Below are 22,193 nucleotides of genomic sequence, written 5' to 3'. Positions count from 1 at the left end.
ACGTAGTTACGTGTGTATGAGCTCTGGATAGCTGGATTCACTTGCCTGCTCATATTTGGATTTAGGTACGTCCTATTGATACTAGGAATCATTCGAGCATTTCTTGGAAGAGGCGTGGAATACTTGCTCGCATTGTAAGTACCTGATCTCATTCCAGGTGATCTGCTACTAAGTAGAGTATCATTCAAAGAACTCCCCCAGCTTTGATCGAACTGAGTTCTATAAGACGCTGGCATAGGGGTGCCGAAATATGAGGATGCTTGTCCATCATAGGTATGATAGTTTCTTGAAGGCCTTGGAACGTGTGATGCAACGTAATAAGATGAATCTGGCATGCTTGAATCTCTCCCAGACACAGAACTCGCATATTTGCTAGAAGTATTGTAAGTTGCACGCTGGGTGTTATATCTATCACCAACAGAACTTCCTAATGTTCTGGATAAGGGAGGGGATCGTGGAGCCGATGTAAGACTAGCATCTACAAGTTTTCTCTCGATAGGTCTAACCTTGTTCATGCAGCAAGATGGTACATTCTCCTGAGGTTTTGCCAATGTTCTAGATTTAGCATGAGAAGTATCTACGCTCTTTATTGAGGAGAAAGTATTATCGTGATCATCCCCAGTATCATCGTCCTGACCATCATCAGAAAAACTAGACTCCGTTTGTGCGTCTATGAAAGAAGAGTTCGCCCCTGGTTTGAAAAATTCTTCGAAACTTCCTCCTTTTTTACAACATGAGGGTTTATCATTTTCCGCTGCTCTCATACTTCCCATACTAGACGAGTCATGAGGATTTATTTTCACTGGAATTTTGAATTGTGAAGTTCGAAATTCACATCACGTTCTTCAAGTGAGGCTCCATATTTCAGGTGATGACGTATGGTTGTCACTTTCAGGAACTCGGCCTTTGGTTTTCATAGAAGCTTGAATCAGTGAAAGCCGACGAAATGGATGCGTTTCTTATTCTTCTTTCAACTCATTACCTTTGTCTGATCTCTTGTTGAATTCGTATGGAAATCACCAGCCTATCGTTAAATGATCACACTAGCCTTAGAGAAATATGTAGTAAATCAGACAATATTATTGGTTCTTATGAAATTTCAATTTTTATTACAATGTGTGGTATTTGTTAACTGAATTAGGAAACGATTTGATTCCTTATCCTAATACTTGGCACGTTAGAGACTACAGATGTTCCAGGTAATGTGCGGTATATCCTTTTTTGAGGATTAGAAATCTGCCGAAGGAAGTTATAAGGCGGTTTTTGGTAGTTTTCCGAATTTGATAGAGGAATTACACTGTCATCAGGAGAGATTGTTCTCGATGTAGTTTCGTAGGACTCAGAATTGTTAGGTTTTGCTTGACTTTGTACAGTATTTTGTGTGATTCCAGTCTTTGACTGGATTGGACTCTTTGCTGAAGGTACAGTTTTGGCGTAGTACCTCTGTTGATAGTAAGCATTCTGCATTTGCTGAGTATTCGATGGTTGTGTAGAGGAATTTGATTGTATGGTATAAGATTGATTCATTCTGGTGGTATTACTTTTGGATGCTGTCGCTGGAGTTCTTACAGGGGTTTGGTACTGTTTGTACATCCTTGCTTCCGTAGTAGGAACTGCAGATTGTTTTCTTACAGGATAATCCTCATAATATCCTTGAGACCTATCGAAACTAGTACTTGCAGTGTAGGGAATATCTGAGTAGCTACCATCAACCGTCATGTTAGCATAAGCGTTAACATTTGTATTACCTATGGCGGCACTAACAGGTTTTGCAAAGGAATCATACTGGTATTGGTAAGAAGATTGATCATCACCAAGTGAAGTGAAGTCCGACACACCAAGCCTATTAAACCTCATTTGTTTCCTTTGCGAAGGGACTTGTCCCATCCTTCTCTGATCACCTTTCCTCGCCAACAGTTTGTGCAGTTCCGAATCGGTGAAACCAAGAGATTTGTAGTACTGGTACTTCGAAGTTTGAGAAAAATCCGGATTGTTCGTACTCTCGACTTGCTGGTAATTCCTGTTGTTAAATTCTTGTTTCATCATGTAATTCGACGGATATGGTTGACGTAATTCGTTGCTCGAGTGGTTCTGATACATTTTCGGACTGTGCTCATCCTGATACAGATATTGTTTCATGTACTCTTGGTTCAGGTGACTTCTGGACTCGTTGTCGTAAAAGTAATCGGATAGACTTTTCATGCTTCCTCTGGAGCTCTTGTCGTCCAAAATGTAGATGGCATTTTCATCTTGGTCGTTTGAATCGATCGGTATTTCTAGAATGTAGTCTTTCTTGCCGGACACAGTGCCAGCTGGTATGATTATACGTTTCATATTGAATTTACTGGAATTTGGACTTAATTTTCGATAAATATTCGAGAAAGACTTATGTCATTTTGGTCGGTGTGTCAATCATAGATTAAATATGGCATCAATCTATGAGCAGATCGAAGTTGTATGGGTTAGAATTAGCTTTTCTATGATAAAAAAAAAGTATTTGACCCACTGATCATGTTATATTGATGGTTTTATTCGAGCCCTTTTATCACCTACTAAAATACATGGACTAATTTTCATTTCTATGCTTTCATTGAGGAACTTGATCATGTCTGCTTAAAATACGTTGACACTTATTTTTTTCAGCACACTTGTGGTTAGGTAAGGTTAGGTTAGGTGGGACCTAAATGCCTACTTGACATTAGTGCTGAGATTTGCTCATTTTCAGCCTTGAAATGTTTTTACCAGACGTATCTCTTGATTGAATACGAAACTAAAGGCACGCTGGATAAAACATGTAAAAATTATCTTAATCTTGTTCCGAAAATCGATTAACACACGTGTAACCACTGATGCGTCAATACTTTATGGTCTACTCTAAGGTACTCTTAATAACTAATTACCCTAATCAAGCCATTTTTTCTTCGCAAAAATATTTTCATACTTTAAGCTGTAATAGCTTCCATGATTATGAGTTCAATGGAAGGATCTAATTAAAAAATTGAAGTGCGTTCAATTTTTTTCACCGAGGAATAATTGTTATTCGTTAGTATTGAAGACGGTAGATAAAACTAGAGATGAACAACATCGTAATGAGCACATATATGCTGTGGAACTTTTTCTGTATTTTTTTCCGTTTTACCGTCAAGGCTCAGTCGCCCAAAGTCATTACAACGAAAAAAGGGATAGATTAATTGCGAATCTGAGTAAAAAGTAATTGTGGAGTGAGTTTAAGCGCAAGAGGTAATGAATAATTCATTCGGGATCAAATAATAAGATTATTAAACTGAAAAACATCGTAGACACTCTCTTTATTAAGTGAGTCCTCGAACTCTGCTTGTTTGTTGATCTCTTTCATAATTGTTTGTTCGAGTTTTTTCGCGAATTTTAATAGTCTTCTCATCGATCACATCTGAAGTATTTACGTCAATGAAGTTCGTTCTTTACAAATGTTTTGATACAGGCGTTTTTGCTCCTTTTGGGCCAAGATTGCCAAAAAGACCTGAGAAAATACTAACTCGAAATAATGGCATAATCTAAATCGGTACAAACATGACTGAATCACGCACTTCCAAATGTGCCAGTAGCAACGGATTTCGAAGAAAAATCTGAGTAAAATTAAGTTTATGATTGTCTTTTGGTAAATTTTCGTCTTATTAATTTACTTCGTAGCTTAATCAGCTTTGGAGGAAATAATTGAAACCTGAAATCACTGATCTTTTAAGGGTTTTAACTTAGCTTTATAGCTGACAACCTTTTTTGGGAGAATGTGCCCAAGCGGTAGTTTTGCGAGAAGAAGGGTGGACATATACAAGAATTGCAGAAAGGTTTGGAGTTTCCCATACAAGTGTGTCCAGAATGTTGCAGCGATTCAGGGAGACAGGTATGAATGTCCGAAGACCAGGACAGGGTAGACCACGGGTAACAACTGCTATTCAAGAACGTTACTTGGGAGTTTCTTCGTTGAGACAACGGTTTGCAACCGCTTGCCTCCTTCAAATTCAGCTTGAGCAAACTCATGAGGTGCAAATTAGCACTTAGACAATAAGAAATCGCCTCAGAGAATATGATTTAAGGCCTCGAGTCGCGGCAAGAGGCCCAGCTCTTACCCCAGCCCATCGAAGGGCGCGTTTGAATTTTGCGAGAGAGCATATCGATTGGGAAGAGGCCGATTGGGAAAGAGTTCTCTTCACAGATGAGTCTAGATTCTGCCTCTACCATTCTGATCGACGTTCCCTTGTATACAGACGTCCACATGAAAGATATGCTCAGTGCAATTCCCTGAATACTTCTGGTTTCGGGGGAGGATCGATTATGGTATGGGGTGGAATATCTTTGACTGCTCGCACAGACCTAGTGGTCGTTGATAATGGAGCTAAGAATGCTGATAAGTATATAAGGAACCTTCTTGAAGAGCATGTAGTGCCATTTGCCATTTTTTTATGGACGATAATGCCAGACCCCATCGTGCGCGCATCGTTCAGGAGTACCTTGAAGAGGTTGAAGTCTCTCGAGTAGAATGGCCAACAAGAAGTCCAGATCTCAATCCGATTGAGCAGGAGAAGTTCAGAAAATCATCCAGCCACTCTTAATGACTTAGGAATCCAACTCGGAGAAATCTGGGAAGGATAAGATCAGAACATTTTAAGATCACTCATTTTGAGTATGAACCGTCGTTGCCGAGCTGTAATTAACGCAAGGGGTGGAAATACCAAGTATTAAATCACTTATCAGCATTTCAGTATTTTGAAAATTGTTCATTTCTCTTCTTTCACCTAAGATTCGGTGAAATCCTGAATTTTTCTTTCATTTAATGTGTCTTGTTTCGTTCAAAACCTTCCCGAGAGAACATAAAAAATAAGTTATAAAGTCAATGTAGAGTAAACTTTCATTAAAATTGAGATTTTCAGAATGTGCGTAATTTTTTTGCGCAGTGTATTTGCGAAATCAAAATTTATTCCCATTGACCCTGGGGACACACTGTATATGGATGGGAATTCGAAAAGGTTCCATATAACAAACTAATTCGATTTTGGTCAAGGAAACGCCTCCTGAAATCTTTTGCATTTGGTTTTGACATTTATGTGAGCAATAGCTTCGTCAGGTGGTGATTAAGTTACAAGGAGTAGTTTATTAGTGAATTCTGTAAATTTCCGATTGCCGCAATGCAAGAAAGCACCGACTGGATCACTCCATTCATCCGCATTCGTTACTTTAACCAAGTAGACTGTATCGATCTTCACAATGATTCAATTACACTATAACGAAAACAAAACTCGTGAATTACATAAGGCTCGTCGAAGAATTTCCAATTTCTTCTCGAATGCCAAATGTGACCCCGTTTTCAGTAGTAAATTGCGGCCTCAAATTTCTTCACACGCCCCCCTTTTTCGATCTGCAACCTGTCTAAGCACGGCGCGTCCAGGTATACCAATTGTGCAAACCACGCATTTTTGAGTGCGAAGTCCGAAAATGTCTGCAATTCTTCATCGTCGAATGGGAATGGTGGGGGTGGTCTAGAGCAGAAGGTAGACTTTTCTACATTGGGAAAATATTTGAGAAGGATCTCTGCAATTTAGTGTAACCGCAACGTCTGATCGATTTCAGTTTCGCGCTAGCTGATAGTAGGGTCGGTCGTTGGTTCTGATCTCAGCTACACGAAATTTGTGCAAGTTGTGTTCCTGCTGAGTGCACATCCCGCTCGATAATCCTGCTGTGCTCAAGTGATGGCCTTCGATATCGCCATGGATTCGGAGTTTGTGAGGGAGATCAGGATGGAGATCTCCAGGATGAACAACACGGTAGGAAGAATTTTGAAAAAATCATGAATCTTCGAAAATATTCAGTTCGATTCGATGTTTATCGAGTGATTTTCTTCCAATGATGAATCGAGATTTGTCCAAGGTACCAAGAAAGAAATAAAATAGAAGAATCAACGAAGGAATCAAAAATTAATTTTGTACATAACAAAACAAAAAGAAATTAAAAAACAAACATTTCTGTTCGGATTTGTTGGGTTATTGTCATTTTTTAACCCTTGGCCCTTGTGATTGGTGTATTAGAGGTCGTAGATTACGAATATGCAATTAGATTTTCCCTAGGATCAGTATTTTAGGAAAAAAATCGTTTTTAGTGGGAAATTTCGAAAAAATTTAAGCTATAGCAGCCAGAAAAAAGTCACTAGACATAGGCTGATTTTTTGATCATAGATTGATCCTTTGCTAATAGAAAAATCCATTTTTCATTCACCTACCGCGCAGATTTTAAGATTTTTCCGTGAAGGTCCAAAATTTGGCATTTTCCATCGACCATAACTTGAAAACTAATCCTTTCAGCATAATTCTGTTAGCATATTCGTAATCTACGCCCTCGATTTAGTATATACCCCAATTTTGGTGAAAATCGGGGAGATCGAAAATTTTTCCAATTTTCCATACATATGCATGGAAAAATAGCGATTTTTTGAAAAAAATTTTTGGTCTCCGATCAGGACCAAATTTATACTGTCGATTAATTCGAGGACGTAGATAACGAATATGCATACAGATATTTTTTTAAAAATTTATTTTTCAAAAAATGGTCGATAGAAAATTGGACACTTTGGACCTATGCGGGAAAAATCACAAAATTTAAACTGTTCGCGGCAGATCTATGAAAGTTGGTTTTTTCTATTCACAACGAACCAATCTATCACCAAGAAATTCAGCTTATGTTGAGTGCCCTTTTTCAGGCTGCTACAGCTCCTCAAAGTTTTCAAATTTTTTCCCATTTTTCCACTTAAAATTTTTTCCCAAAGTACTGATCTTAGGAAAAATCTAATCGCATATTCGTAATCTACGACCTCGAATTAGTCAAAAAAATTACCTATTTTCTATTGACCATAACATGAAAACTAATCCTTTCAGCAAAATTCTGTTTGCATATTCGTAATCTACGCCGTTGATTTAGTAAATACTTCAATTTTGGTTGAAATCGGAGAGATCAAAAATTTTTCAAATTTTCCATACATATGTATGGAAAAATTTCGATTTTTTGAAAAAAATTTTTGGTCTCCGATCGAAACCAAATTCATACTGTTGACTAATTCGGGGACGTAGATTACGAATCTGCACAAAGATATTTTTAAAAAAATTCATTTTTCGAGTTATGGTCGATGAAAAATTGGAAATTTTGGACCTTCGCGGAAAAAATCATATAATCGAAACTGTTCGCGGTAGATGAATGAAAATTGGAATTTTCCATTTCCAAAGGATCAATCTGTCATAAAAAAAATCAACATAAGTCTAATTCTCTTTTTCTGGCTGCTACAGCTCCTCAAAGTTGAACAATTTTTTCGAAATTTTCCACTAAAAGTGATTTATTTCCTGAAATACTGATCCTACAGAGAATATAATCACATATTCGTAATCTACGATCTGGAATTAGTTAATAAAATGACCCGCGTCTATATATCTTGTAACTACTTTTAACAAAACGGGACCATGCTTAACTTCAACAGAATTTCAGTCCGCAAAAATTCAATTCAATTATTTCAAATACAAAGATGTTATGATAAAACTGAACATGTGTATTCCTTCACAAGATTCAACAGTTAATAGTTATCGAACTCCAAATTTCCAAAGATCATTCCTATGTAAAAACATCGAATTAACAATTTTAAATAAGAAACAACTCATTATTTTCGCGTGTTAGTGGCTAGATCTGTTTCGTCACTAAACTAACCTCAATAAACAATATTTCACAGTCAAATTATAGGTTCCCAAATTATTACATACATTTCGAACGATCGCATTCTTAGATTTTCGGCGTATTGCATCTTACTTATCGGAGACTTCAATACAGCGTTAAGCGCGAAACCTCCTCAGTTAAAATTGAAAATTTATGATGAATATTGGAGAACGAGTCGATCTCAGTGCTTCGATTTTTGGATATGTGGATTGAAATATCGATCAAAATATAATATGTTTATGAATTATCGGGTCTTCAAATGATAATGAAGGTTTCTTTATAGCAATCAAGTGAATTCATGGACAATTTTCAACATCTACTGAATAATAAATTTTTTTTAACTGTTTTTTCTTTAATTCTGGAGTTTGATCAACTAGAAAGAAGTTTTTCGACTTAAATTCTTACTGAAAGCTTATTATTACACCAGAATTTCAGATCACTGTTGTTTCATTGCATGGTTTGGCCATTTTTTACCCTCTAATATAACTTTTTCGAAAAATCAACAATCAGAAGAAACTATTTCATACAGGGTGTCTAAGTTATCCCTGGACAAATTTAACAGGCAGATTCTACAGGCAATTAGCAACGTTTCTAAATTTTTCTCTTAAAAAAGGCATATTTTGAAAACTACAGTCCTATAATCGGAGATGTCTCTTCAAAAAACAATATTTGAACTTCCCCCAATATTTTTGATCATAGAATGGATACTGTGTTGAATTTTTGACCAAATATTCTGCTGATCTTGTTCTTTCGAATATTCTACTTGTGAATTGTGTTTTTCTAAGTGGGTATACAGTTCGAGAACTCTGAAATTCAGAGTTGACTGATAAATTCTCCACTCATATTTCGCCACATTTGAACGGCCTTGTTTCATAACAAAGCGAACACTTATTTTACGTTCTTTACTGAATTGACATGAATCACAAGCCCAGCGTGGTCGGAGAAAAGTATCAATGCCTCTGGGCTGAACAGCTCTCTTATATAACGTTTCTGAACTTGACCGTTTACACTCATTGCTTTTCGAGGACTTGCAGTCATCAGTTGCCACAGAATCGAGATATCCAGACTAATTCGTATTAACCAACCAATTATTAAAGAGCCAATCTTTCATTATATAACACGCAGAAAAATACCAATCCGATGGATTCATTCATTATTCTATTCCTCATATTCATAATAAAACTCCTAACCTACATTTGTCCGTTGCAAGATTTGGTATAATTTTTACCAGTTCTAGAGAGGCAAGAGTCTAATAACGTTGTGAAACTGATTAGGAAACTTGTGGAAATTTATTGGCGTTTTGCAATTCTCACTGACAAACTTACACGCCGTCTTCGGGCACTTATTCTGACATTCAGTTTTTGCTTTCGATCTTAATTGCATTTTTCCGTTCGTTAGGTGAAATGATAGGATCTTCGACTGCATGTTATGGGATAGTAACCACAGAATTCGTCTTTTCTATCTTCTACTAACGTGTGTTCAAAGAAATTCTTCATCAAATAGACTATGGAAGATTAAAGGTTCATTTTCTGTGTTTTAACTTGTTTCTTTGCTTCTGAGGCAGCATTTTCCAATTGATACAAGAGCTTTGGGAAGAACCTTAGTGAAAAAACCCTGTCTCCCCGTGAGTAGTGTAGGTAATGATGACAAATTTGTTTACAGAATAATCTTTCCATTGACATAAAAATTTCTTATCTTCTCTCCATCTCGAAATTATTCTTGGAGAAAAAGTGAATTATACAGCCTTCATCAAACTGATTCGAAGACTTGATGATTATAACTATATTTATAGCAGCAGCATCACAACAAAAACATAATCAATGTGACTTGATTTGTCTGAAAACATTTGTTTAGAGATATTAATAAAGAGAATGAAAAAATATGGATAGATACAATTAGTTCAACAGAGCAAGCAAACAGGTAGGATGACAACCTAGATCAATATACATGATATGAATTGCCACAGTCAGTGGAGGTCTATTGCTTGTGTTGTTCAAAATTCTGCTACCGTGCCAATCTACTTGACGACTAAAATGCTTCGAGCAGATTGGTTGAGAGATAAGCCAATGGATTTTGCTTATTTCTCATTGGACAAAATGGAGGAGCACGGCTTGAATTACGATTTAAATCGTGAGAAATTTGTTACATGGTATTGTTTTCAATGACGATATTTGAATAGCTTACGTTGATTCGTTGTGGGGGGATAGCGTTGGTTTGTATCCCATGATGATAATTCACTTCAAGCTTTAGTAGAACCCATAAGTTGCAAGGACTTACTCGAAATAAAATCCACCAATTCCATCATTCATTTCAGAGGGCTTATTAGGGGAAGAAAAGACAATGAATCCTCGTTCCTTCCTTTTTTTCTGTTTAGGCTGTTCCTAAATTGAAAGTACAAACGAAAAAGGAAGATTCCTTAGTAATTTTAAGAAAAAAAGTCCTATTAACGCAGTTTATAGGAGATACAGGGTGCTAAAGCTTGAATTTTTGGATTGGTATCAAAACAAGTTGCAAAACAGATTCATTATTAGAAATACCGAGTTTAATTTGATAAAACTAACAATGAATTTATTCACTGATTGAATTCTTATGAAAATTTGGATTTTTCTGAGGATTTAGAGAAAATCGTTCAGAATTTTTTTCTCGAAATTGGTATCAGATACGCCAAAACTACAAGAGACCATAAAATTTAGTATAAAAACAAAGCTTGTTTTCATTTTTTCATCACTTTGTGAATTTGCTGTCGAAATTGGAATTTCACATTGAGTGAACTATCAATTTTAATATTCATACCAAATTTTAGTTGAATATCTTGAGAAGTGTAGATACTCTGAGAGAAAAACTCGAAAAAATTCTAACTTTAACACCCTGTACCTTGAAAACGAATCGTTTGCGGTCCTATGTTTATGACTTTTCTTTTGCACCTTCAATGTAGAAATACCCTGTATCTTCGATAATTTCAAATGAGGGCGTGAAGCAAATCCTGCTCATTTCATAAAAATTATATATTCGATTAGCATGGACAGATTTAGGATTAGCATATTATACTATGTATATCATGGCCATTTCCGATAGTTATTGCTACAGTTGACATTTAATGAAATTCTAATTAATTCACTACCCATTCAACTATCTTTCACAGTAGCTATACGTAAATAAGGTTAAGGCAAAGCATGAAAAATATAATGAACTCTGGTTAGGGCAACTTTTGAAGAAAACTCCCCAGACAAAACTTCAATTCTGCTATCGTGTGTCATCTAAAATGACATTTCAAGACACTTGAATTTTTGTGAACCAATAAATTAGCAGGCATTCCTGCCTGGAGTTTTTTTCAAAAAAACCGTGTGAAGAGAACAGAAACACAAAATTTTTTTTCCTTGTATCTCGCAGAGTCTTTACAGTGGTCACAACGAGCTCTCTAATATATGTACCCGAGATTTCATTTTTTCAACCGAGTTAGTAATTGAAATTGAATTTAAAAATAATAGTTTTCCTTCCTCCAGAAAAAAAATAGATACTTCAACATAAATTGTTTCATTTTCTCGTATACAGATATAAAACAAATTCTACAACTTATAATTTGACAGGTATTGCTAATTTTACCAATCCACTTTTTCAAATATGATTATAAATCATGGATATTAATTTCTTCAATAAGAATTCCTCTCAGAGAAATTTATTAGACCTACACTAAAAAATCAAGGTCCCGAATTTTTAATCAATCAATAAATTCACTGCTTGGTTATGATCTCCGGATTTTGCAATTTTTTCCTATGATATATTATCAAGTATCACGTGATAGTCGTGATAAGACGGAACTGATCCTATTTTAAGCGACGAAACCATGTTTTGCAAACCAGTTTTCCGTCTCTGATTTCGCATTTTTGAAAATCTTTTCCTGTTATTCAATGAACTGATTAATTTATAGAACCACCCTAAACCCGCTTAACTCACAAAATTATGTAGATATGCGACAAATGTTGGAGTTTGGTGGAATTAGCAATTTATATTTTCAACTTTACGATTTTAAAATTATCAGGTTCAGTGAGATACGATAATGATCCTGGGAAGAGATTCAGTTCTGACCATATGCAAATCCTCCAAGAGACAAGAATGATTGTTGGGTCAGAATAATTGAAAAGTGAAGTGGTATACATTTACGTTGATGACCTTGCCGCAAGAAGATTGTTTGCCAAACTCTTCTGGCATATGATATAACTTTCACCGATGATGCTGGAATTGATTCGCAATCAGATGAGAGGCCTGAGAGTAATAATAATAATCTGTTGGTGAACCATTATTATTCCTTGTCCGAAAATATAATATTCGGCGATCAAATGCAGTTTTCCTGATGTAAATTTACAACAAATGGAATCGAAAGAATATACACCGCGCAAAAAAATTAACGCACATTCTGAAAATCTCAATGTTAATGAAAGTTAACTCCACATTGACTTTATAACTTATTTTTTATGTTCTCTAGGGAAGGTTTTGAACGAAACAAGACACATTAAATGGAAGAAAAATTCAGGATTTCACCGAATCTTATGTGAAAGAAGAGAAATCAACAATTTTCAAAATACTGAAATGCTGATAAGTGATTCAATACTTGGTATTTCCACCCCTTGCGTTAATTACAGCTGGGCAACGACGGTTCATACTCAAAATGAATGATCTTGAAATGTTCTGATCTTATCCTTCCCAGATTTCTCCGAGTTGGATTCCTAAGTCATTAAGAGTAGCTGGATGATTTTCTGAACTTCTCAGCCTTCTATTGAGGTTGTCCCAAACCCGCTCAATCGGATTGAGATCTGGACTTCTTGCTGGCCATTCCATTCGAGAGACTTCAACCTCTTCAAGGTACTCCTGAACGATGCGCGCACGATGGGGTCTGGCATTATCGTCCATAAAATTGAAATTTTCACCAATGTATGGGGCAAATGGCACTACATGCTCTTCAAGAATGTTCCTTATATACTTATCAGCATTCATAGCTCCATTATCAACGACCACGAGGTCTGTGCGAGCAGTCAAAGATATTCCACCCCATACCATAATCGATCCTCCCCCGAAACCAGTATTCAGGAAATTGCACTGAGCATGTCTTTCATGTGGAGGCCTGTATACAAGGGAACGTCGATCACAATGGTAGAGGCAGAATCTAGACTCATCTGTGAAGAGAACTCTTTCCCAATCGGCCTCTTACCAATGGATATGCTCTCTCGCAAAATCCAAACGCGCCCTTCGATGGGCTGGGGTAAGAGCTGGGCCTCTTGCCGCGACACGAGGCCTTAAATCATATTCTCTGAGGCGATTTCTTATTGTCTGAGTGCTAATTTGCACCTCATGAGTTTGCTCAAGCTGAATTTGAAGGAGGCGAGCGGTTGCAAACCGTTGTCTCAACGAAGAAACTCTCAAGTAACGTTCTTGAATGGCAGTTGTTACCCGTGGTCTACCCTGTCCTGGTCTTCGGACATTCATACCTTCCCTGAATCGCTGCAACATTCTGGACACACTTGTATGGGAAACTCCAAACCTTTCTGCAATTCTTGTGTATGTCCACCCTTCTTCTCGCAAAACTACCGCTTGGGCACATTCCTCTTGGGTCAAATTGCGTGTTTCGCGTTGCATAGCGATCGAGTGTAGAAAATCAAACGAAAGAAAAACTATTGATCACTAGAATTGATAGAGAACAACTGATTTTAGAATGGAGCCAATACATTCAAAATCTGATATCATCTTTTCTTATTCCTGCTGGGAAAAAAACATCTGTATTGAAGAAAACCGTTGAAAGTGGATAACATATGCATGCATAATTCTGATAAAAATAATTATCATTGAGAACACCTTCAGTTGTAGAATAAATTTGAGATTTCCATAATGTGCGTTAATTTTTTTGCGCAGTGTAGTTTGTGTCTGTCTTCCTCATTTTTGACAGCATGTTACTTTTGAAGGGAGGACTAATAGATTTAGTTTACATGGAAAGACTGCCTTCAACTTTTTTCCACAAAACGCAAATTGATATTTTTAGTTCATTGCCCCATTTTTTGGGATTACCTTTCAAAATAACTTCGTGTAGCTACAAACTGAATAAACGATTAAAAACCGTAACGCATTGCGATCTCAACTGCTTTTACGGGTCTTGAAACTTATTAATTCTCAACCAAATTGTTTCCTTACTACAATTGTACATATTCTGATGGGTAATTTACCGATGTTCTCGAACTTATGGATCTTGAAACGCTTGAAGGTAAACCCCATGACGTGCAATGAACGATAATTTCATATTCGGCTCTTCGCGAAAAACATGAAGCCAACAGAAGGCTGTATAATTAATTCGAATACCGATGTATTTATTTGTTTTTTGGTACCTGCAAGGGAAACTTCAATTATTCGGAAATCCCCTTCTTGAAGAAGCAACAGCACTGGGTGCTATAGTTATTAATTTACAATTCGTCAACACTCAACACTTTGTTTCACACGGTATTTCCGAAAGGAATATATTAATGGTGGACTCCATTAAAATTAGGATGATTTCTTCACAATTATATTATTTAAAATAATTAATCTCTGTAATTGATCAAGAACCATTGTTGAAAGTAGGTACCACTATTGGAAAAGGCCAAAACTCTTGCCAGGATAGGAGCAGGAACTCTTTTATAGGCCCAGATTGCAATGAAACTTCTTTAATCTCTAATACAATCTACAATTCGACCATATTTACAACAAATTTTTTTTATTTGATTAGGTTGATTAGTTTATTCCAAGTCGTACTGTATTTATTGCTTTTGTCCTCATTCTTGATATTATTTTTTCGACTTCGACCTATATTATGATATGGAATTAATGAAGAAAGAGTTACTTATTCTCTTCAAAGATTGAAAGATAAAAGGGAAAACGACAACTGTTATACTATAGGTGCTTCATTCAATAATACATCAATCATCATACTGATTATTAAGTTGCAAATAAAACTGTGATGATAATTTGCAAGAGATGTGTTTGTGATCGTCATATCGTTAACTTTTTCAGAGTAAATTACCTAGTTTTAATTTCTACACGTCAATCGTTTTTGAGAGAAGTAATATACAGGATGTTGATCCATATTTGTATATGTGCACTCTTAGATTGATTTTTCAACCCAAAACATTGAGACATGAATTGATGAAGAGTAAATTCACAAGGTTTTTCACTTCAATGAGGGTTTCGCTATTTCAGTAGCATCTTCAGGTGAAGCGCATAATTTCACAAGCACGTATTTGATTAATTCAATTCTTCAATGTCGTATGCATATAATTACACACCAAAATTATTCGAGACCTCGGAAATAGATAAAACAACAGAGTTATGTCATGAGATACCTCCTTTCCCAATCCTAACCACGAAAACTGAAGCTCTCCGTACAAATATTCTAACCGATCTATCTATGTAAATACATTGGATTTATTGGACAAACCATCCTTCAATCCAAAATCGAAGAAACCTTCCTTGGCGAGGTCCGAACATTTCGCAATCAGTTCAAATAGACTAATTGAATTTGGAGGTGAGATTCTCAGTGATTATCTTGATTTCTTAAGGGTAAATTCGAGTAGATTTACCTGGCGATTCGAGGAACACCTTTTGGGAAGGTTGAATGTGGGTTTGCAAGATTGATCTTCAGTATTAGTGTGAATGAATTGTTGGGAAGTTTCAAGGATGCTATATAATTAATTTGCGATTTGTTTTTCGGAGGAGGCACTTAAAAAATGATAGCTTGCCTTTGAAATTTGACATTTTTTACGTCATCCTTCTTTGAAATCTACACCACTAATGGGTAACTGTGATATTTTCGTATATTGAGGTTTATCACATTGGGAAAAGAGATTTATTCAAGTTGTCATGTTCATAATATATCAGATTGCGATGTAAAGTCGAAGATAATTTTTCCAGTTGTACAAGACAGTAATTTTGATCTATATCAAATTGCAGTTTCCTCTCTAATTCAACAATTTCAGAACTGGAAATAATACATGCGTTTTTTTTTCAGGATATATCTGGATTCGTCCATTTGGCTGTTGACAAATACCATACCATTTTGGACAGGATAAGCGGTAAGTTCATTTTGGAAAAAAAAATAAGAATATAACTGTGCAATAGAAAAATTTCGATGCCTTATTTCATTCCAAATTAATACCTCAAAGAATCTAGTTCCTCTTATATATTCAATAACTATCTGTTCAATAAGAAATTCAATAACGATTGGCATTGTTGAAAAAAGTGTTGAAAAAAATAATTCTACAAAAATAAAAGCAATACGAACTCACATACGGAATGAAACTGAAAATAAATCAAACATTTATGTTGTCTCGTGAGTATAAATTATGAAATTATTAGATGAACCTTGATACACAACCAATTTCACCATTAACGTATAATATTTTCTGCGAATTTCATTTTTTCAATGCACTTATTTGTGCACAATCAACACAACATATTGATACATGATTGAAATATTTCCATGAGCCGCAATACACCATGAATACCGATGAAAATTTTTCCTGCTTTTAGTTGTACATACTTTCGTTGAACCAATTTCGAAAAAATTTATTTATTGATTCTCTTAGAGACGTTAACAGGCAAACAAGTACCCAACAAACGTGTCCACTGACAATAAAATGAAATTACACAAAATGCACAGATATAGAGTTGAGGATTATAATTTACAAAATAAAACATAAATAAAACAAGGAAAAAAACAGGGCACTAGAAATTAGTGTACAATATTCATATAAATTATTGATAATTTAGTGAAAAATTTTTATAGTAAAAGAGCTAAAGTAATTTCACCATCCACAGACCCAAGAACTTCTGATTGGCCTCTGATGCAGAGTCCTATTCCAACAATCATGATGGTTTTGACCTACATATACGTCATATTGTTCCTTGGACCAAAGATGATGGCAAATAGGAAACCTTACAAACTCAGGGAAGTCCTCATATTGTACAATGGAGCTCAAGTCCTTTACAGTTGTTTTATGTTATATGAGGTGAGTTCAACATTTTCGAACAATAATGCACGATACCAGCAATGAAAGTTTCGAACAAGGTTGAAATTTTTCACAGCTTTCAATGAACTGAAAATTGAACCCCAATCTTATCAATATTTACTTGTGATTATGCTATTCATTGTTTGTTTTCCAATCTTGTATCACATTGAGGATGAATAAATTATCATAATTGTCTAAGTAGTTCTCCTAGTTTATGCTCTTGTCTCAATCATCTATGATTTTTACGGGCAATTTAATTTGGTGTGTAGCGCCAAAACCAAAGTAATAACTCATTGACTCCTAACTCAAAACTCAAATGCTAAGGTTAGAACGTACTTGAACTAGCAGAGCCAGGAAACAACTTTGCTAATTGTAGAAAAAACTTGCTCATTACCGAGGCCAATTTCTAAAAGCATGTATTAATGATATGATGAATATTTCACGCATATTCAATCAATTACGATTGAATATTGAAATGAAACGATATGTCTTCGGAGATATGGTAATTATTGCAATGATTCTCGGTATGAATTTTGCAGAAACTTTGTATTCAACGTGCGTTCTCTGACCATTTTAGAAACTGTTAATAGATCATGAAATAGAAACATGGAAATTAAACATTAAACTTGGAATCTGCACCTCCTCGAAGATGATACAATGAAACAGTTTATTGAACTGTGAATACCATTACCCATTAATCGATAAAAAAAAACAATCGGTATTGTACCTACATTTCCTGCCAACAATATACATCGTCTTCAATTAGGACTTCACATTCATTTGCGATTTCATAATGATATGACGTCCTTGAATTTGACCTTGTCTGTACCATATATCGTCCTTGGTAGAAAGTTGTATACGGAAGACTTCGGTGTCATTAGATTATATAAGGAAGTAGTTGTTAGTTATGTCTGACTTTGGATGCTCTTGAAACAATGTGGAAGGTTAGCTATACTATGGAGTCAGAAAATCTTAATTTTTATGGAGTATTATGGTGCGATACTAAAATTTATATCAATGTATCGATGTTGATTTAGTGAAACTTACTGACTTACTATATAAAACCAATAATGCTCATCTTTTTGTTGGCTTGCAACTGCAGTTATTGGATTCATTTTGTCAATGTTTCATTTGTGTTTGTTATCATTTTTCGATAGCTCGAATAGTTTGCATTACTCTTACATTCCCTGTAAATGACACACAGTTCGAATATTTATAAAATTCTTCAATTACAGCACTTGATGAGTGGGTGGTTCTGGGATTACAGCTACAAATGTCAGCCGGTGGACTATTCTACCAATGATAAAGCTCTAAGGGTAAGGATTACGAAGTATAAATATAATAAGAAAGAAGCAGAAGTCATTTTAGGTAGAGAAAAATATCATTTTTCATTTATAACGACATTAATATCTTTTAATAGAACACATTGAAGGAATATTCGAATGAAATTCACCAGACTAAAGACCTTCTTTTCTATGAAAAGGAGGAGAATATACTTTCACCCAATGAAACAAATGTTAAAATTGAATCTAATCAATTGTATTCAACAGTCGTTCAGCTACATTCATAACTGAATTAAATTCAAATGAACTTACCAGTCTTTTTGAAATTTTTACAGTTTTGGGCTTCCTTGAGAGTAATGAAAAACAAATATTTTTCTTTCAAGCTCTCTCTCCCTAAAATAACCTTAGGAAGTCGAAGAAATTTCTGTTCTTCAAAATTGAATCCTTCTCTTCCTAAAAGACTACGTTTCAATCATTCATGTCGAAATTTGAGGTAATTTTTCACGTATAATTTTTCAGATGGCAACCTTATGTTGGTGGTATTATATTTCGAAACTTTCTGAATTCGCGGACACGCTTTTTTTCGTCTTGCGTAAAAAGGATAGTCAGATAACGTTCCTGCACCTGTATCATCACAGTCTGACGCCCTTGGAGACCTGGATTCTTGTGAAATTCCTCGCTGGTGAGTGTGGATTGGTGTATTCACCCATAACGTTTGTTTACAGTAGGTATTACCTAATCCTTTATGTACGAACGAGAACCTATGCAAGGTGAACTGATTGTAAAGGTATTTCAGACTTTCTTCAACGTGCTGAAACCAGTTATTTGTCTGGTTGGTCGCTGGAATGAACAATATAATTTTTTTTTCAAATTTGATTCATATTTTTCTTGTGGATTTGGACTGAAGAATAATTTACAACAAACGACAACGTTCCCAACAAATCAGGTTGAAAATTCCCACCCCTTCTTGCTCGTTGAAACTTAATCTCGACAATGAAAAACCAAAATGTGGCATTCACCACAACACATAGGCATTTCACCTTTCACGGAATCATTGCAAGCAGCAAACGACCTTTCAGTTCCACAGAACTAAGAGCTTGAACTGACGCAACTAAGATGAATTTTATCGTTCAGTTTGTGAAATCAAAGAGTTAACCATGAATTCCTTCTTGCGACAATGCTCGCCTCTGAAAATAATCTTGCTATACAGCCGCAGATAGATGAACTTTCTAACGGGTTATTGCAATTTGATTCTTCAAGGGGATAAACAACATTAAGTTTGTTTCATTGTGAAATCATCTCGAAATGAAATATAATCGCCATTTAAAGTGAGTCGAATAGATCAATCTGAGATATGCACAACAGTGGATCGAATTTTTAGAAATATTTCCCTTTCTTCACTGCCTACAAAATGCCCACATAACTCAATAAACATGATTGCTTTGATGGAGAAAATTATATTTTAATGAGCCTTTTGACCACGATGTAGAAATCCTTACAAGGTATCAGGAATGGAATGTGTAGCTAACATCATGAAGAATCATATCAGTGAATTAAATACATTTCTTATTCCTTAAATAAAACGCCATGTAATGTGTCATTTAAACATATTCTGTATACCAGGTGGGCATGGTACATTTTCGAACCTAATCAACAACATAGTACATGTATTGATGTACTTCTACTACATGGTTTCTGCAATGGGTCCTGAATACCAGAAATATTTATGGTGGAAGAAATACATCACCACCATACAATTGGTGAGTACTTCTGCTCCTCGATAATCGAATATTGGTGCACAAAAGTACCATTTCACTCGATTATATCCTAATTTTCAATTTTTTGCAGTCCCAATTCTTCCTGGTGTTCATCCACTCTGCCCAGTTACTGTGGTCAGACTGTGGATACCCCAGATTCATCGGACCTCTGCTGCTGATCCATTCCACGATATTCTTCGTACTCTTCTCCAATTTCTATCGTCAGGCTTACAAGAAGAAAGAAGACAAGAGCCTGAAGACTATCAACAATAATAATAAGATCGATTAGATTACGCCAATTACGTTTCGTGACGTTCTTATAATTTTAAATCTATCAGAATATCCAAAGGGAATAGTTTATAGGAATTTTTTCAGGAAGAAAAGCATGATTTTGAGTGGAAGTTGGGTGTTAGTGAGAAATAGGAAGGTACTTTGGAGTTGCTGGGAAATTTCAAGTTGAAAACATTATTGGTTTCTACTTACACCATGAAAGGTGTACAGTCTGAAACCTATACTTCTGTTACGAAGGAGAGAGGGCTCTGTTGAAAAATTCTCAGTAATATTTGAAAAAGGGGGAAAGATATGAAGAAAATCCAACTCCAAAGTAGTTTTTCTATCAGAAGAATGACGATTTTCTCTAGCTGCTTCATCCAAAAAGAATGCTTTTCAATTTTTCTAACTGTAAATACATAAAACTGAAAAGAAGATATAATAACAAAAGCGGAGTTCACAATGCTTCTTTTAAAAAAATGGTGACCAAAAATCAATCGAAAATGGTGAAAGTATCACGATCATAACCCTCCTAGTACCAGATTCACCCTAGAAATCAATATCACCATCAGTGAAGGAAGATAAAACAGCTGGACAATTTTTTTGAACCATCGGCCTAGACAGGTTAGGGCCAGGCCATTTTAGGTACTTCTCCACACCAAACGATGAAATCTATATAATTTTCAAGCCAGCATAAAACACTCTGAGCTTCCTAGGCTCCCAAAAAAAGTCCTAGCTACGCCACTGCAGATCGCAATTGAACCGAAATGAATTCAAGTTTCCATCAAGCAATTTCCGAAATTCTAGTTCATCTCTTTTGTTTCATTCAAGAACAAAAGAAAACTTGGTGGTTTTTCCTTTTTTCTTAGATTCCTCTCAAAATAGTTCATTGAAGTACAACAAGTGAGAGACTGTAGTTTTATGTTTTGTAAATATAATCATAAGTCTATCTTTATACCTAGTCATGTACGTAACGTATGTCCGTTTGTATTATTGTTTTGAAAATGTCGCATATTGCTGAAAAATGAATGTTCCGATTATGGATAGAATGAAACTTCCACAATCTGTTCATATGAACCAAGGGTTGAAGACAATTTGAATTTTCATTTTTTGGCTATATTAATCTGTCACACCCTGTAAATACCTTACTATAAGAATTCGATGGAACTCAAAATTTTGGCAAATATTTCTATCCATAATTCTCTTATTGCTCAATTTAATGATTAGTGTTTACAAGCTCAAATTTTTTTTTCTTCGATTAGCCATGATATGTGTGTTATCAGAAAAACTTCAATCACTTCAGAAACCATTTATTGAATTATCATTTTTTGATATTAGTAGAGCACTTCCGCATTGATTTGTACCTACAATTCTACAGCTTTCGAAAACTCATTCATTATTTTGAAGAATTTCCTAACATTTTGAAATTGACCGAAAGAATTTCAAGTATGAATTCAATGTTTAATCGAATTCTGGATCTGTTGAGTAATCAGAAGAAATGATATCATGTGAAGATCGTTTTGATTTTTGAATTGAATTTTGATTTAATAAAAATACATATTCTTAAGTTGTAGAGTTGTATCAACTTATTCAGATCATATGAAAAACGGTTCCTTGGGACATCTTTCATGTCTGGTGAATGTGAGTTTTCAATATGTAAGTTCAATCAAAACCTGTTTTTTCGAATTTTATACCATTGAATAAATATGTATATTTTATTAAGTTTTTTTCTTAATCCTTCAATATTTTTTTTCGAGCTAGTCTGAAAAACCATCGGTTACTGAAATGTTTAACGTTTTGATGCAACTGGAATCACCAAAAATTTGTTAGAATCTGGAAGACTTATTAAATCAACATTGCAATTGGTTTTTAGAGGAATAACCTCAAACATTCTTAACAAATTTGGTAAAACCATGTAATGAAGTCGATGTTCTGTAGGGGGTGAGCACAACCTCTGATTTTAAATTTCCATCGATAATGAAATGACAGGGTAAAATACTGAAACACATTTTCATTTTAAAGTCTGAAAATCGAGAGTTTTCGTTGGACTACCCTGTATTACGTCGATTTCTAAATTTTTCATTACCTCCCTTGAGAAATGAGCACCGTATCGATGCAAAGAGTGTAAGAAA

The 22,193-nt window shown here is 35.2% G+C and overlaps 1 protein-coding gene across 1 annotated transcript; it reads left to right on the top strand.

The window, feature by feature from the left end:
* Positions 1–5,579: 5,579 nt before the first annotated feature.
* LOC123313884 (elongation of very long chain fatty acids protein-like) lies at positions 5,580–21,779 on the top strand. The gene is made up of 7 exons (XM_044898978.1): positions 5,580–5,798; positions 15,752–15,815; positions 16,561–16,751; positions 17,987–18,067; positions 18,554–18,716; positions 19,658–19,794; positions 19,883–21,779. Exons 1-7 carry the CDS (start codon positions 5,724–5,726, stop codon positions 20,078–20,080), a joined length of 909 nt encoding a protein of 302 aa, XP_044754913.1. The 5' UTR covers positions 5,580–5,723; the 3' UTR covers positions 20,081–21,779.
* The last annotated feature ends 414 nt before the right edge of the window (positions 21,780–22,193 follow it).

This window comes from Coccinella septempunctata, chromosome 5, assembly GCF_907165205.1.
Source record: "Coccinella septempunctata chromosome 5, icCocSept1.1, whole genome shotgun sequence".
Taxonomy (NCBI): Eukaryota; Metazoa; Arthropoda; class Insecta; order Coleoptera; family Coccinellidae; genus Coccinella; species Coccinella septempunctata.
This window is presented reverse-complemented; position numbering and strand designations above follow the sequence as displayed.

Bases quoted from the DNA above. Each gene is read 5' to 3' on its own strand.
- LOC123313884 (XM_044898978.1), top strand. From the start codon at position 5,724: ATGGCCTTCGATATCGCCATGGATTCGGAGTTTGTGAGGGAGATCAGG. The intron at 18,717-19,657 runs GTGAGTGTGGAT...TCTGTATACCAG, and splicing joins TCTTGTGAAATTCCTCGCTG to GTGGGCATGGTACATTTTCG. The intron at 19,795-19,882 runs GTGAGTACTTCT...AATTTTTTGCAG, and splicing joins ACATCACCACCATACAATTG to TCCCAATTCTTCCTGGTGTT.